The sequence below is a fragment of the Brassica napus genome, chromosome C3 (genome assembly GCF_020379485.1).
Source record: "Brassica napus cultivar Da-Ae chromosome C3, Da-Ae, whole genome shotgun sequence".
In the NCBI taxonomy this organism is placed as follows: Eukaryota; Viridiplantae; Streptophyta; class Magnoliopsida; order Brassicales; family Brassicaceae; genus Brassica; species Brassica napus.
Window position 1 is genome coordinate 24,398,208 of NC_063446.1, and position 15,882 is coordinate 24,414,089.

A 15,882-nucleotide genomic window follows, 5' to 3' on the forward strand; every position below is an offset into this window, starting at 1 on the left:
ATAGTTTTCTAGCCAACAATTTAGCATATACTAGTTAATAACTATAAAAATACGATTAGGTTGTACAAAATCTCATAAAATGAAACATTCTGACTGGAAAAATAACTTTTTAGAAATGTTTTTTGACATTGAAAGAAAGCACTAAATGTGGGAATGAGAAGGAGACGGTGGAAGCATGTGGAGTGACAGGGCGGAGGCAAATGGAACGGGTCCTACCCCCACAATCATACGTTAATTTGCCAGCCTGGCACTTTGTGTTTTTGGTTATGTTTGTAAACCTGAATTTATGTTTGCTTAAATCAAGTCATTGTTTAAAAAGTTCAATCATCATTCCAATTTTCGTTCTAAAATTTAGTATAAACAAGATATAATCCCCTAGATTCGTGAACTATGCTTGGTTTATGTAGATGTCAGCAATCAGCATTGTTATCATACTCCTAAGTCCTAACCTAAAGATTATATAATTTTCTAATAGCAGTGTAGACTTAGCTAGCTAATGTTAGAAACGGCTCACATGTGCTCATGTAACATTCTTCTTTTGGATCAATTTTAAACTTAAGAAAATTATTTCTACAATCATTTAGCCCAACAAGACAAACAAACAAAAACTAAGAATACATCACATATACATGTCTATAGTGAACTTCAACATTACAAACCTTAATTTTAGGCTAAATAGGCTTCATTTCAGCCCATCACGTTACACTTGTTTTTTCTTGAGATACATATGAACTAGATTCATAAAGGCCGAATGGATGCTGAATAGTTTGGAATCCGAAAATGTCACAGAATCCTCTAGGTTTTACATGCCGAGATGTCCAAATTACTTTGGACTATATATGACATGTTTAAAAAAAAAAAGTAGATTTCTTCAATCGAAATCAAGACAAACGAGCTTTTACTTTATAGCTGATTACTAGGATGAGAACTGACTTTTGCACAGAGTGAGCTTATATAATAAAAACTAGATTATGATATGCGCCTTGCGCGGGATAAACATTATATATAAAAATTATTTTATGTATTATATGTTTTTACATATTATGAAATAATAAATATATATTGAATAATTAAAACTCAGTAACTATTACATATATAATTAAATTAGTGTGAATGTATAAATCAAATTTATTAATCCAAACAATTTTTTAAAAAATTTGATAGGATATGTAATTAAATTTAAATGATATTAACATACATATTATATTTTTAATATTAATGTCTATTAAATGATGCTTTCTACTCATATATTTTTTTGATCATGTGTATCTTTAATAGCAAAAACTTTAAATTACTGATAACAAAATTTTCATTGTGGGATTAATAATTTTAGTAATTTATAATTTAAAAAAAATTATCAATGTTAGTTCAAAACTTTTATCAAAAATAATTATTCAAAGTAAATTTTGAAATTAAAATATTTATTTATTCAATATGGTTTATAGTTTAATTTAGAATGATATATATACATTTATATTTTAAATCTTAATGATTAATTAAGTTAGACTTTTATTTATATGATTTTGTAATCATTTTTATTTTGTCATAACAAAAATTTTAAACCATGGATCGCAAAATTTGAATGTGAGACTTTTAACAGTTTTAGTAATTTATAGTCATTTTTTAAAATTCAAAATATAACATATACAGAAAAATCTAAATTTTTTATAATATGGTTATTGTGATTTTTTTAAATTATTTTAATAGTTTAAAATTAAACAAATTTGATAGAAGATACATTATTTTTTTATCATATCTTTATTATTCAAAATCATTAATTGTCATATATACTTTAGCCACATTAGGTAATTCCGTAATCTTTATTTAAGGAAATAATAAATGACATTAATAATGAATTTATGGTTAGTTTAATAAAAAACTTATTATATAATTAGATGGACCAACATATTTTTCTAATAATTCTAAGAATCATCCTAGTGATGACACGTGGCTACAAAAAGAAGTTGTAATGTTTCACAAATAATATATAGGGGATTTAAAAATACATGTGTTTGATTTTTTTTAACATGCATACATTTATGTTTTCTTTATATAATCATTTATATGTTGGACGAGCATTTGTAATTGTAATTGTGGAGTGAAATCTATTTTGAATTTATGATGAGCATGATCGATTTGGCATTAAAATTTTTATTACCCTGTTTATACCTATAAAAACCGTAATGTAATCATCAAGTGAATTTTTATTACAAAACAAGTTCTACAACTTTTTTAATACTTTACTTTAACATCACTGAGAACCATTTTAATGGTTTTAGAACTACCAGCTTAGTATTGTTTCCAAAATCGAATTACTTTGACCTTAGTCTTCCATATAGTTTTGAAGGGTTTCAATTGGACGACTAAATTGATGCAGCCAATTTTCTTGCTTTAAGTCGTTCGCTAAGTATATATATTATTTAATTTGAATATTCATAAACAAAAATCCATAGTAATACAATTTTATGATCATTTGTATCTTGTTATAACTAAACAAATTAAGCCATTGATCACAAAATTTTCTAAGTGGGATTTTAAAATTTCTAATAATTTATAGTCGTTTTAAAAATTCAAAATATAACATATACAAAAAAATCTAAATTTTTTTAATTATATGGTTAATGTGATTGTTTAATTTCTTTTCATAATATAAAATTAGACAAAAATAAAGAAGTATACAAAATTTTTTATCAAATCTTTATTATTCATAATCATTAATGGTCATATATACGTTAATCATATTAGGTAATTCGTAGCTTTTATTTAAGGAAACTGCCATAATATTTTTTTATATACACTATTTATCAATTTGATAGTTAGTTTAATAAAAAGTATAATATAAATTAAGATGGACAAACCTATTTTTCTAAGAATTCTGAATTTCATTTTCATAATGACACGTAGCTACAAAACAATGTTGTAATGTTTCTCAATTAATATATAAGGGATTTTCGCCTCTTCCCTAACTATCTAGAGAATTAAAGATTAACAGGAGTTGCAATGTTTGTGCTGATCCCTTACCCTTAGCAAAGAAGGCTAGAACCATAAATATTTTATTTTCTAATGTAAATCAGAGATGTCTGATAAATGATAGTACAATCCAACATGATTATTTATCGGAATAATATTTGATCGACCAAAACATGATTTAAGAACAAGGATAGTTACATTGCCAAAAAAATATATATCCAAAAGTAATCAAAATGTGGCAACAGTCTCATGGCAGTAAGAGATTGAACCCAATGAGACTATACTAAATCAAGATCATATAGTATCGGGCGACCCAATACATAGTGAAGAGATCATCTCTAATTGTAAGAGACTAAGAGATCATCTCTAATTGTAAGAGACTGCCCCCAATAACATTTTCTGATAAGTTACATATGATGATTATCTGTTATAGAAAGATTTATCGGTTTGAACTTTGAGCAATGAAATAATTCATTAAATCTACTAAAGCCAGTAGTTGCTTTCTTAGCTTAATAGACCTAAAAGTAAAGAAGAATTATAAATAATAAGAAAGGAAAAAAATTATCATCATGAGGAGTGAACACATGTGGATCTGCTTCTCATGAACATCTTCCAATCCGACAAGTTGTTGTCCAACACTCGATTTCTCACATGTGGATAACCCCGTAATTTGTAATCCGTCGGATTAAAAACCGGTAACTCCTTACTAAACCGGTTTAGGTTCGGTATACCGAAAACCGGGGTTTCCTCAGTTAGGTTCCCCATGAATCTTGCACTGTTTGTCTTTAGACATCTCTCTATCACCTTGTTCTCTTCTCTAAATTTATCCCTAATGTTCCTGAGGGCTTGGCAGAACCGGTTCGGTTTAGTATCTGGGCGATTCTCTTTGGTTTTGTGTGGGAGACGGCTGCATTTCAGACATATGTTCTTTTGTCGGTCTGTGTTGAAGCATCTTCTCTTTGTTTCGTCTGTAAGACATAAATAAGCCTACATGCGTCGAAGGCAACAACATAAGTAAGTTCTAGAGTCGAATCTTTGAACCGTAAATAACCGGATTTCTCAAAAAAAACTTAATTGAACATACCAAACCGGGTTATAGAACAACGAATATGAATGAGTTCATTGATTGATAACACGCGGATGCTATTACTAAGTAGGTTCATGTCCACACACATTTTATAGCTTATAATAATAAGGAGATATAAAATTGTAGAAAATAAATAAATATATTCATGTTTAAATTGTTTTCATATAAATAAGATAAAAATGGCTGACCTCGTGGATGAGCTTAAAAGCAATATCTGCTTTTGGGTGGTTGTTTTTATCGGGATGAACCTTCATAGCTGAGATAAATAACGATTTATCTTAGAGATTGGCCATAACAAAAATGTTTAACATCTAATGTTTATGATTATTCATACTGAAACTGAAACAAAACCGGACCTAGTTTGTGATATCGTTTACGTATGAGCTTGACCTCTGCATCTTCCTGGATCTGTGTAATGATATAAACAATTCAATGTTCTCTTTGTCTTTATTTTTTTGTTAACTTGAATATAACGCAATTAAAAACTTCGTCCAATACAATATACATAGAACAAATATATGTATAAATAAACAGTGGGAACGAAATATACAAACTGAAAAATAAATAACATACACCGAGAATGAGATACCAGTCGATGAAACATGAAACGGAGTTGCCGTTGATGTGAATGCAAGCGATCGGCGATCTCGACAGCGAACAAATCTCTGAGACCAATGCCGCTTTTGGATCCTGTCCGGATCGGATCTTATCCATTGCAACAATAGTTTCAAGAAAATTCCAGGAATATGGAGTTGAATGAAAATAGTTTTCTGTGAAAAAAGGAAGGAGTGAGCAGCTAGAGAGAGAATGAGAAGACGTTAAGAGAATGCAGGCAGACTTTGCGGGAGCGACATTTTAAATTGGAAGAGAGAGAAGAGAAATAAAATGATCCATTTATTATAGAAAAAAATCATTAGTTATCGAAAATTTAGAACGTTTTATCAAAGATTACTGAGAAATTCAAATTGAAGAACGGGTAAAAGTAACGGTAGGTCCAGCCAAGTTGTAATTAGCTCGTGCCATGCAAACTAATTATGCTCATTCATGTTGCATCATATACTGTATAGGCTGCAGGTTAAATTTTATAAGATATACATACGATCATTTTTCTATATTACACATACGATCATGATCAATTTATATTGTAAAAGTACTTTATAAATCATGTACACATTTAATAGCTGTTAAATCTAGAAATTCAATAGTAGAACATGAGACTTGTGACATAAAACAGAGATGAACAGCCATATACTAAAGGATGCCTTTATTCGAAATCAAATGAAATAGGTGAAAACAAGCAAAGTAGCTAGGTAATAAAAACAAGCAAATGAAGAGACTAGTACCTAACTTATATGTTCTTTTTACCGACTACATGAAATATCAAAGCTGCAATGATTTTATATTGGTTTCCAATTCCATAGCACAAGATTTGATGGGTTGAATAGGCATAAAAATGTAAACTCAAATTGTAACATTTTTTTTTTTGCTAAACTCAAATTATAACATATACTACATATCTCTGGCTTTGGATTTATATTGGATTTCGTGATTTTCTTTCTGGTGCTTGATGTTTGAACATAACTCGAGACAGCAGCAATAGTATAAGAGAATGGCTTTGGACATAAGTTAAGTATATACCTAATGTTACATGCACGCACGTTGATTTAGAAGCTCAAAGTGAAAATAAATACTTACAAACACTGATTTTTATATCACATAAATTAAATTTTAAAGAAAAGGTTTTACGTGTGGGTTGACTTATTGTAATGAAGCCAAACAAACTTCAGTAATCTAGAATTTGGAATCTAACTGATCACTGCTCAAGATCAGTATTAAGTCAAACATAGCAGTTGTAATTGGCCACCCTAAAGTAAAATAAATCACATGGGGATGCTAACTTCTTGATTATAAATAAGTTTTCTGCCAATTAGTCCTGGGGTTTTAAATAAATTATACATTTAGTTATTTTATTATATAAATTATCATAACGGTTACAAGAAGTGTTTTGAAACCCGATCCGGATCCGCGGTTGAACCGGTAAATCCGGCAACCCAGAAAAAATCCGGTTTGGGTTTTGTGAAAAACCTAATATTTAGAAACCCGCAAAAATTCACAAAAACCCAGTAGAATCCGGAACCCGATACCGGTTGAACCACTGGTTGAACCAATAAATAACTTTTACTTCTTTTTTTAATTTTTAATTATGTTTTTAGATTATGTTTTATATTCTAAATTTTCAATTAAGAAGTTATATACTAACAAAAAAAAAGTTAGGTATTTCTTTTCAGTTTTATATTTGTGATTTTTAGATTTTAATGAAGATTTCACTATGCCACTTGAAGAAAATAAAGTAAACGATAGTAGAGAGAACCAAAACTAGTTGATGTGATTTGGTGTTAGTTTATTTCCGTTATTGATAATTTATTATAATGATTTTTTACTTTTGGTTTATTTTGTATTTGAAATTTAATTTATTATTCACATTAAACATTTAAATATTTATAAATTTTATGTCTTGATTTTTTTAAATGTCATAACTCTTATCTCGTTAGACAAAATTATAAATAGCTTAAACTATTTTTTGATATTTTGTATATCAAATGAAAATAAAAATATAGAAATTAAAGTTAAGTATTTTCTAAATGTTATTAAACATAAAAATATACATATCCAAACTATTATTTTATGCGTATAAAAACATTTAGAAAATATTAAACTTTAGTTTCTATATTTTTATTTACATAGCTGATATATTATTATATAATAAAATTAATGAATTTATTAACCCGCGATCAACCCAGTGATCTGGTAAGTCGTCCGGTTCAATGTCCGGGTCGGATTTAAAACCATTGGTTAAAAGGCATATAACTTGTTTGAGGTCATACAATTTGAAAACAAGAACTTAGAAAGATCAACGGATAACACAAAACATATACTACTACTGTATAGATCAATATGGGCCAAACTTAAGTAATACAACCCATAAAGTGTGGTTTCAAACTAGTATATGTGGCCCACTTGAGTGTTACTACTATAGTTTCTTTCGAAACACACGTGATGTGTATATTCGACGCGGACCAGTTACGTGTCCGAATTCGCCCGCCTCACACGAGTCCGAATCAGGTTGTCGATTTTTATTACCCGAACTTAACCGGCAAGCAATACAAATCCCTAATCCAAACCATTTTCGTGTGAGAAAAAAAATAGAACAAGGTCGTCGTCGGGTTTATACATCATGGAGTTCTGTCTGATCGCCGATACAATCTCAGTTTGCACGGCGAAGCAAGGCATAGCGTTTGGGAAATCTCTTCTTAATCGGTGGGAACACATTTCGTTCGCCGATTCCCCCGTCGATCAAGCACCGGCGGTTATCTTTCCCGTCGATGCAATCGCTCCGTCGATACAATCCAGCTCTATTAAGACAATCCGCCGGATCCGCAAAAAGCGGCGCACGAAGCGCGTTTCGTTCGGCGGCGATTCGGAAGACGGAGGAGATTTCGGTCGGTTTGTATTGGAAGGCGGTTTCGGTGGTAACGACGGTCCGTTCGGATTCGGCGGTGGAGGTGATGGAGGCGGCGGTGGAAATTGGGATGAGCCATCGTCTTGGTCGGATCCGGCGATGGAGTTCGTGTACGAAGTGATTGGCTGGATAGCGTTGTCGAATTGCGTGCACTTTGCGTTTAAGAGGATAGTGAGAAGGGAGAAGTTGAACCTTTCATTGTCTCCGGTGTGCTGACAACCGTTGTTGGTTGCAGTCATGTGTTGGAAAATTGATATTTATAGACATTGTACATACATGTTATGATGAATCAATGATTATAATGTGATAATTGACAATTCTCTGACATTAAGAGAGTTTAAGGTGGAAATGTAATAACGAATAAGCCTAGTAGACTTCATTACAGATGCATAACTAGCGTTTATATATTATTCAAGCACTGGGGCTTTATCTAATTATCCGGAGCTTGATGACCCATGGATAATGGTTGGTTCCAGTTCTGTTGTGTTGGCTCTCTCCTCTCCACCTGCATAGTCTCACGGCGCCTTATCGTACCTAGGCCTGGACCGGTTTCTTATCTGGCGCTGTTCAGTGAACCTATACTGTGGTCTGGGTATCACCTTTCCTTCAATGTACAAGTCACCTGCATAACAAAATTGGTTTAGTTGATAAGTGTGCATCTCAAATAATTCAAACGAAAATTCAAAGAACATTACAAACCTCCATAGTCTTTGTTGGGTACGTCAAGATAAGAATCAGGTAGGACCCAGAGAACACCAGGCAATCCTGTGAAGAAGAATCACACAACTCTCGATTAGGTATCTAACATACACAAAAAGCAAAGCCAATAAGTTCCAAAAATATGTTCTTTGTCCTCTTCCTACAGACAAGAATAATAATCCAGACGTAACAAGACATAAGTTGATACCTTTGACTTTGCAAGAGAGCTCTTCAGAGATCAAAGCACCAAAGCCAGTGTAAGTTGAAGTGGAAACAGAGTAGATCTTCTTCTTTGCCTCTTCCTCGCTACAAAACACACAAATCCATGAGAAATGCACAAACGAAATGAGAGAAGGACAAAAAAAAAAAAAAACTTGCCTTCCGACAACGGAAGTTAATGTTTTGACATAAGCATTGATCATCTCGTCTTCTGTAGGTTTGGGATCATCGAACTCCATGACGATGAGCCAGTGCTCGTAATCGCACCCATCGAGAAGAATCGTCTCCTTCGGCGGACGGTTGCTCCAGTTCGGCGAAGGATCGTTCAGCGGAGAGTATCCTGACCCGGATGTCTTGGGTCGGGTCGGTATGTAACACGGGCCTAGTCCGGTTCGGGTCGAGGAAAGCTTATCGATTAGAGGTACAGCGAATCGAGAACGAGAAGAGAGTGTAGAAAGCGAAGAAGAAGGAGGAGACGAAGAGAGGGTTTTGCTAAGGACTGTCGCGATTTTGCGCCGCGCGGTGAAAAGAGCCATCGCCGGTGAGGGTTTTGGCTTCTGCTCTCTCTATCTCTTTCACTTCCAAGTCTTCAGTCTTTTTCAGACGCTTCGAGAAACTATATGGGCTTTAAGTGGGCCTTAATTTATCTATTCTTCAGATATTTATTTCTCTTTGAGTGGGGCCTTAACTTATGTATACTTCAAAATCTTATTTTAGCACTAGAATCATCAATTACACGAGAAGATGACATATTTCCCTCTGAACTAGTTGTTCCCGGTTTTTTTACACACAAACTTTGAAGTCATGCCAGAAACCACATGAAGAACATGAAAATAACTTATTCTCTTATAAACTAGTTGTACCTGGCTTTTCACACACAAATTTTTAAGTCATGCCAAAAACCACATGAACAATTCTATTTTATGAATTACATACACAAACTATTGATTTTAAACTAATTCCCCTAAAACCGTAAACGTGATATTTAAACGTTAACTTGGTTTATGACAGATAGAGAGTGTTTAATTTGAGTTGATAAAAAAATACTACGTCGTTTTATTATTTTTTTTTTTTTTTTTGTCAATTGCTCATTTTCTTCATAGATCTTTTTATTTTTCATCATCAATTGGAGATACTGCACTGATTTTATAGTTCTTAGTGGCAATACATAGAGATTGGTAAGCTAGTAGTTGATGCTCTTCTTTTTTTATGCGTCATGTAAAACGTTTTATTCTTCTACAGAATAATAAATTTTATCTTCAATTGAAGATGAAAAATAAAACGATTTCTGAAGAAGAATAGCAGTTGACTAAAAAGAAGAAAAAGAATAAAATGGCACAGTATTTTTTATCAATGTAAATTAGAGGAATTATGTATGGTATGTATAGCGACTACAACAAATCATGTTATCTCCTGGTGCGGGAGTATATGGAATGGGCAGCGACGTGACAAATGGATCGCACCCACTGATCTATTAAGTGACAAAAGGCGATGGATCACAATAGATGACAGCCGAACACAAGATCATTTAAGACCGAGAACAAAAATAGATAAAGTTAGTGAATCAGTCTATTCTACAAAAGAGTTAGGAAGCATCGTGTTATTACTTTTCTATTATCATGTTCAACTTAAAAATGTATTTGTTGTATGTTTCTATTCTTGTATTATGTTAAACCTCTTTTGATATTAATAAAGATAAAATGTTATAAAACAAAATTCAACAGACTCTCCACCTGTCATAAATCAAGTTATTTTTTAAATAACATTGTTTAAGGTTTTAGGGGAATTAGTTTGTTCATGTGGTTTTTGGCATGGCTTAAAAGTTTGTGTGTGAAAAAATCAGGAACAACTAGTTCATAGGAGAATAAACCATTTTTCTCATTGTTCATGTAATTTTTGGCATGGTTTAAAAATTCGTGTGTGAAAAAACCGGGAACAATTAGTTCATAGGGGAACATGCCATTTTCCCTCAATTACACTATCATATAATCTCAATTTATATTACCATGATGTTCAATTAACTGAAATGTATATGATATAGATGAAAAAAAAAATTACATATAACAGTTCTATAACGGAGTTCCCCCTAGAACATTCGGATCTAGAGACAGCAGTTAAAAAGATTTTTTTCACATAATCCACAATATTAATTTTAACCAGAATTTAATAGTTAAATTTGCAATATTCAGTGAATGAAAGATAAAATTGCAAAACTAAAATTTTATATATTAGCTTGCATAAATAAATAACATTACCCCAGTGTAATAAATAATAATGTTTGCGACTTTCCATGTATCTTTTAGTTACATCACAGATTCACAATAAAGCTGTTTTGGCTTTTTACTGCAGAGCAGTATATACAGTATTCTCTCCGTTTCTAAATGTAAGTAGTTTTAGCAAAAAAAAGTTTGTTTTACGATATAAGTAGTTTACATATTTCAATGCATCTTTTTCATTTATTGGATATTGTGTAACCAATGAAATAATGTTAGTTTTTTAATAATTAGTTGAATTAATTGGTTAAATGATATATTCTTTTAAATAACAATTTTTTAAATATTCGTAATTTTAAACAAAACTAATTACAATTAGAAAGAGGGAGTAGTACTCAACCATGAATAAGTTTATTCATGATCTTCTCATCTGTTTCATACTTGTCAATGATAATCTACCGTGAGATTCCTCTTATGCCTCCTCGCAGCTGTTCACTTTCTTATCTCTTAATTAATTCCTTATTCAGCAATAAAATTATCTATCAAGATCACACTTAACATAGTTTCACTTTATCCCACACATCCATACCTCCAAGACCCATACTATTCATAGGTTTATCATAAAAGCTGGGAAACCGAACGTTTTAGATGGAAATAATACACAGACTTGTGGAAGCAAAGCTAATATTCCTAAAGACAGAAAATGTAACATAGCCTCATATTATTTCCTTAAATCCCAAAAATAGCAATGCAACTCATGTTTATATTAACCCTCCCATTAAAAAAAAGATCTTTCTAGCCATTTGTTCAAACCTTTGTAAATTTTAAACTCCAAAAACCCATCCCAAAAAGAACCATAGCCAGAAGGGGCCTTATAGCCACAGTTGCAGGCCCCGTCTGCTCCATTTCTAACATGTAAAAAACACATTAGGAAACTTAGAAGAAAAAGTTACCTCTTTCGGTCTTTTGAGTTTTGTGTATAAAGAAAACCACAAAGAAATGGCGTTGGATGAGGACAAGAAACAGAAATGCCTCGTCGCTGGTAGTGTCTCGGCTGTGCTAGTGATCATGGTTGCCTCGGTAGCTGTCATAACATCTAAAAACTCACCCAATGATAATCAGATCAGGCAAACCACCAAAGCCGTTAAAGCAGTTTGTGCACCTACTGACTACAAAGATATATGCCTCAAAAGTATAATGGACGCTTCTCCCAACTCCACAGAGCCTCTCGAACTCATCAAGCTTGCCATCAACGTCACTATCGAATCCATCAACCAGGGCCTCAAGAAAGCCTCTATAGATGTTAAACCCAAGACTGATGAAGACCCAGAAGCAAAAGATGCTTTTGAGCTCTGTGAGAAGCTAATGTTTGACGCTATTGATGATCTTAAAAAATGTGTTAACCGTGGGTTCTCAGCTACTCAAATTGTAGGCTTTGTTGAGGATCTTCGGGTTTGGCTAAGTGGTGCCATTGCTTTCCAGCAAACCTGTATAGATTCCTTCAAGGAGATTAAGTCTAATACTCTTATGATTGACATGCGCAAAATCTTCAAACCATCAAAAAGGCTTACCAGCAATAGCCTCGCCATGGTTACTGAACTTTCCACCATTCTCCCAAATTCCAACGTCACAGGTATCTACCAAACACATCTCTAGTCAGGGCCGATACAGCTTTGAAACATTGCCTCTAAATTTTTTTTTAAAACAATTTATTTTTAGACACATGCGTCTAAATTATTTGTTTAAAAAATTAAAAAAATCTTATTGAATATCTTTGGTCTCCAAAATTTCAGAACCAACCTTGTCTCCAATATATACATATGAATCAATCAAATATGTGATACAAGTCTTAATGATAACAGGACTAACAAAAGCTCTTTCGAAATACGCCAGAAAGCTTTTGAATACAGAAGAAGATGGTATCCCAACATGGGTTAGACCAGAGGTACGGAAGCTCATGGAAGAAGAAGCACCAACAAAAGAATTAGAGGCACAACCACCACCACCACCACCACCAGCGAAAACTGATGCGGTGGTGGCTCAAGACGGAAGTGGACAGTTCAAGACAATCGCCGAGGCTCTAAACTTTGTTCCCAAAGACAACAGTCCATTCATCATCTACATCAAAACGGGCATATACAAGGAGCAAGTAAAGATCACAAAGAAAATGCCTTACGTCACTATGATAGGTGATGGACAAAACTTGACCATAATTACCGGCAGCCTCAACTTCGGCATCGGAAGAGTCAAGACTTTCCTAACAGCCACAGTCAGTGAGTTTCAATCTTTCACATAGCCCTGGGCATTTTAACCTAAAACCATAAATATCCTAATGGTTTCTAGTCTCTAGAATCGAAAATCCAATGAATATTAGAATATATCTAAAGTATAGTTTACATATCTAAAAATATTAAGTATATAGTTTTGAGATAACCAAATATTTTAAAGTATTATTTATAACTGAATCATTTTGAAAAAAAAAACTGAGTTATCTAAATGTTTTTAAATAAAAATGTGAATTATTCAATGTTTCTTATCCGAAATAACCATAATCATCTAAAATTAAATTCAAAAAAAAACCCTGAATCATCTATTTTGTCCGAATCGTCTGAAAAATGGAAGGAAACTGGAATCAAATTTTAGAACAAAACTTTTATGGGATATCATATTATAATCGGTTTCTAACTTTGTTACACAAACCCAAAAGTTGAAAATGATCGAATCGAAGTTAAATTGAATTTCATTTATGTATTACTAAAATAAAAATCCGAAAGCATACACTTCCACAGGTTTTTTTTTTTTTTTTTTTTTGGAAAAAGAGAAGCTTAACGTTAGAGAACCTTTCTAACTAAATTCCGTGTGTCCTTGGCAGCAATCGAGGGGGAGCACTTTACAGCGAAGGCCATCGGGATCGAGAACACGGCAGGACCAGACGGACGCCAGGCGGTGGCGATGAGAGTCTCAGCGGACTACGCCGTGTTCTACGAATGCAAATTCGACGGTTACCAAGACACTCTATTCGTCCACTCCCAACGCCAATTCTACCGCGACTGCACCGTCACGGGAACCATAGACTTCGTCTTCGGCGACGCCAAGTGCATCCTCCAAAACTCCGTGATCGTCTTCAGAAAGCCCAAGAAAGGCCAGACGTGCGTCGTGGCCGCTCAGGGGCGCAGCGACAGGCACGAGTCCACGGGGCTGGTGTTCCAGAACTGCCACGTAACGGGAGACGAGGAGTACATGGCAATTAGGCCCGCGAAGAAGTCGTTCCTAGGGAGGCCGTGGAAACGGTTCTCGAGGACGATCATGCTGATGTCGGCGCTGGATGACGTGATCGATCCGGACGGGTGGCTTCCCTGGAAAGGTGAGTTTGCGCTGAAGACGCTGTACTACGCTGAGTATCTGAGTGGTGGGTTTGGAGCGAATGATAGCCTTAGAGTTAAATGGCCTGGTGTCAAGAATATAACGGCTGAAGAGGCGCAGTTATATACTGGAGGTAGGTTCTTAGGTGGTGACTCGTGGATCCCTCATACCCAAGTTCCGTACATTGCCAACTTGTAGGAGATTATTACAATTTGTACATGGTTTTTTTTTTTTTTTAAATGTGTTCTACTGAAACTGTGTTAGAGTGAAGTACCTAAGTTGAACTGATTAGTGGATAGAAATAATTAAATAGTGTGTGTACCTTAGTTTACAGTTGCGAGTATTTAGAATTTTGAAAATATGTGGATCACTTCTGTTTTGAGAAATACATTCAAGCAAAAATACTTTAAGTCTTTTTCTTTTTTTATTAGGGAAATTGGGCTGTATAACCTTCAAACAAATTATAATTCATTCACTACCTAAAACCCCTAACTCACCAATACAACTTGCCTCTTATATGTAAGATTATCATATTGTCCCTCACATGCAACTGGTGAAACCTGTAAGAAAAAAAATTGATTTAATAATAATAATATTGAAGCATAACTCGTGGCCCTTTGAAAAACACACACTCTTTCATATGTAATTTATTTTGGTGACTTTGCAAAAGATGAAAGTCTTCTTCCCAGATTTATTCTGGAATTGATTTCTTCTCACAAGAAGGACAACCAATTGTGGTAAATAAGCGACAACTGTTAAGGCGTACACGGTGAGTAGACAAACCAATTCTTTCATTTATTTTTCTCCTTCTCTTAACTCATTGATTTTCAGTTTCATAATCATGCTTTTGCTTTCATACTCTGTTTTCATTTTTGAATCTTGCAAATGAGATTGAGATAATCGCATCAGGGTTATATTCATGATGTTTTACATATATAGTGGTGAAGAATAACGACGGTGGATCGGTAAAAGTGTCGCCGTGTCGAAAAAAAGAAAGAGGAATGAAGATGATCTCTATTGGTGGTGAAGAATAATGACGGCAATTCAAGTGAATGTGTATCAGCCTGTCAAAAAATGAATTGAAGGAGATGAACTCGCCGTCTATACTATATTCGAACTTGAGAAAATAGTATAGTATCGATTCATACTATATTGGTTTATGTGTGATTGATTATAATATTGTGTTTATGTGTGATTGACTGTAATAGTGTGTGATTGATTGTAATAGTGTGTGATATTGTGATTGATTGATTGTAATATTGTGTGATTGATTCAAATAATATCGTGTGATAGATTGTAATATGTAATTCATACTATATTGGTTTATGTGTAATGATTAAAACCAAATTTGGTTAGATAGCAAATAAACCCTTATATTAGTGTACTATACTATATTCTATACTATATTAGTTTATTCGCAATGATCAAAACTTCTCTAAAGCATTTACAAATTTGAGACAATAATTCTATACTACTTGAGACAATAGTTCTATCATATTTCTTATATATGTAATAATCTGCCATGTTATAAGTTCCTAATAAGGGTTTAGTTTGTGTAATATTAGAAAACAACTTATGGATTATATTTGGGTTTATAGGTTCTTGGTTAGGGTTTAGATTTACTAAGTAGGGGTTTAGGTATAGTAGTCAGCAATTTTGGGTGGATTAATTATGTATAGTTCTTACCGTATTTTGGATGTTGTACTATGTCACTGAGATAGAATTGTACACTCACAACCTATGGTTAAGATTATATTTGGGTTTAGGTTTAGTAACTAAGGAGTTTGTTTAGGGTTTAATATTTAAATGGG

General features: G+C 33.3%; 4 protein-coding genes across 5 annotated transcripts; 2 read left to right on the top strand and 2 right to left on the bottom strand.

The window, feature by feature from the left end:
• Positions 1–3,377: 3,377 nt before the first annotated feature.
• LOC106385662 (dnaJ homolog subfamily B member 8-like) lies at positions 3,378–6,013 on the bottom strand. Of its 2 annotated transcripts, none has more exons than XM_048750142.1 (4): positions 4,647–6,013; positions 4,414–4,465; positions 4,246–4,313; positions 3,378–3,957 (listed from the first exon to the last, which is right to left on the bottom strand). In XM_048750142.1, exons 1-4 carry the CDS (start codon positions 4,659–4,661, stop codon positions 3,538–3,540), a joined length of 555 nt encoding a protein of 184 aa, XP_048606099.1. In that variant the 5' UTR covers positions 4,662–6,013; the 3' UTR covers positions 3,378–3,537. The 2 variants fall into 2 exon arrangements, with proteins under 2 accessions (XP_048606099.1, XP_013681022.1); XM_013825568.3 differs by having other exon boundaries at positions 4,631–6,005.
• Positions 6,014–7,118: 1,105 nt separating this feature from the next.
• Positions 7,119–7,919, top strand: LOC106388932. The gene has a single exon (XM_048750144.1). It carries the CDS (start codon positions 7,293–7,295, stop codon positions 7,791–7,793), a length of 501 nt encoding a protein of 166 aa, XP_048606101.1. The 5' UTR covers positions 7,119–7,292; the 3' UTR covers positions 7,794–7,919.
• Positions 7,818–9,127, bottom strand: LOC106388931 (multiple organellar RNA editing factor 3, mitochondrial-like). The gene is made up of 4 exons (XM_013829104.3): positions 8,655–9,127; positions 8,485–8,582; positions 8,277–8,342; positions 7,818–8,199 (listed from the first exon to the last, which is right to left on the bottom strand). The coding sequence occupies exons 1-4, from the start codon at positions 9,029–9,031 to the stop codon at positions 8,093–8,095; spliced, it is 648 nt and encodes a 215-aa protein (XP_013684558.1). The 5' UTR covers positions 9,032–9,127; the 3' UTR covers positions 7,818–8,092.
• Positions 9,128–11,506: 2,379 nt separating this feature from the next.
• LOC106386878 (probable pectinesterase/pectinesterase inhibitor 23) lies at positions 11,507–14,885 on the top strand. Its single transcript, XM_048750140.1, has 3 exons — positions 11,507–12,341; positions 12,571–12,981; positions 13,581–14,885. The coding sequence occupies exons 1-3, from the start codon at positions 11,708–11,710 to the stop codon at positions 14,267–14,269; spliced, it is 1,734 nt and encodes a 577-aa protein (XP_048606097.1). The 5' UTR covers positions 11,507–11,707; the 3' UTR covers positions 14,270–14,885.
• Positions 14,886–15,882: the final 997 nt, after the last annotated feature.

What these genes read in the sequence shown, in the direction of transcription:
- LOC106388932 (XM_048750144.1), top strand. Translation starts at nt 7,293, where the DNA reads ATGGAGTTCTGTCTGATCGCCGATACAATCTCAGTTTGCACGGCGAAG.
- LOC106388931 (XM_013829104.3), bottom strand. Translation starts at nt 9,031, where the DNA reads ATGGCTCTTTTCACCGCGCGGCGCAAAATCGCGACAGTCCTTAGCAAA. An exon ending in TTAACTTCCGTTGTCGGAAG is followed by an intron (nt 8,583 to 8,654) that starts GCAAGTTTTTTT and finishes TGTGTTTTGTAG; the next exon opens with CGAGGAAGAGGCAAAGAAGA. An exon ending in ACCCAACAAAGACTATGGAG is followed by an intron (nt 8,200 to 8,276) that starts GTTTGTAATGTT and finishes TTTGTTATGCAG; the next exon opens with GTGACTTGTACATTGAAGGA.
- LOC106386878 (XM_048750140.1), top strand. Translation starts at nt 11,708, where the DNA reads ATGGCGTTGGATGAGGACAAGAAACAGAAATGCCTCGTCGCTGGTAGT. An exon ending in CCCAAATTCCAACGTCACAG is followed by an intron (nt 12,342 to 12,570) that starts GTATCTACCAAA and finishes TAATGATAACAG; the next exon opens with GACTAACAAAAGCTCTTTCG. An exon ending in TTTCCTAACAGCCACAGTCA is followed by an intron (nt 12,982 to 13,580) that starts GTGAGTTTCAAT and finishes TGTCCTTGGCAG; the next exon opens with CAATCGAGGGGGAGCACTTT.
- LOC106385662 (XM_013825568.3), bottom strand. Translation starts at nt 4,771, where the DNA reads ATGGATAAGATCCGATCCGGACAGGATCCAAAAGCGGCATTGGTCTCA. An exon ending in TAAACGATATCACAAACTAG is followed by an intron (nt 4,314 to 4,413) that starts GTCCGGTTTTGT and finishes TATTTATCTCAG; the next exon opens with CTATGAAGGTTCATCCCGAT. An exon ending in CTTTTAAGCTCATCCACGAG is followed by an intron (nt 3,958 to 4,245) that starts GTCAGCCATTTT and finishes CGACGCATGTAG; the next exon opens with GCTTATTTATGTCTTACAGA.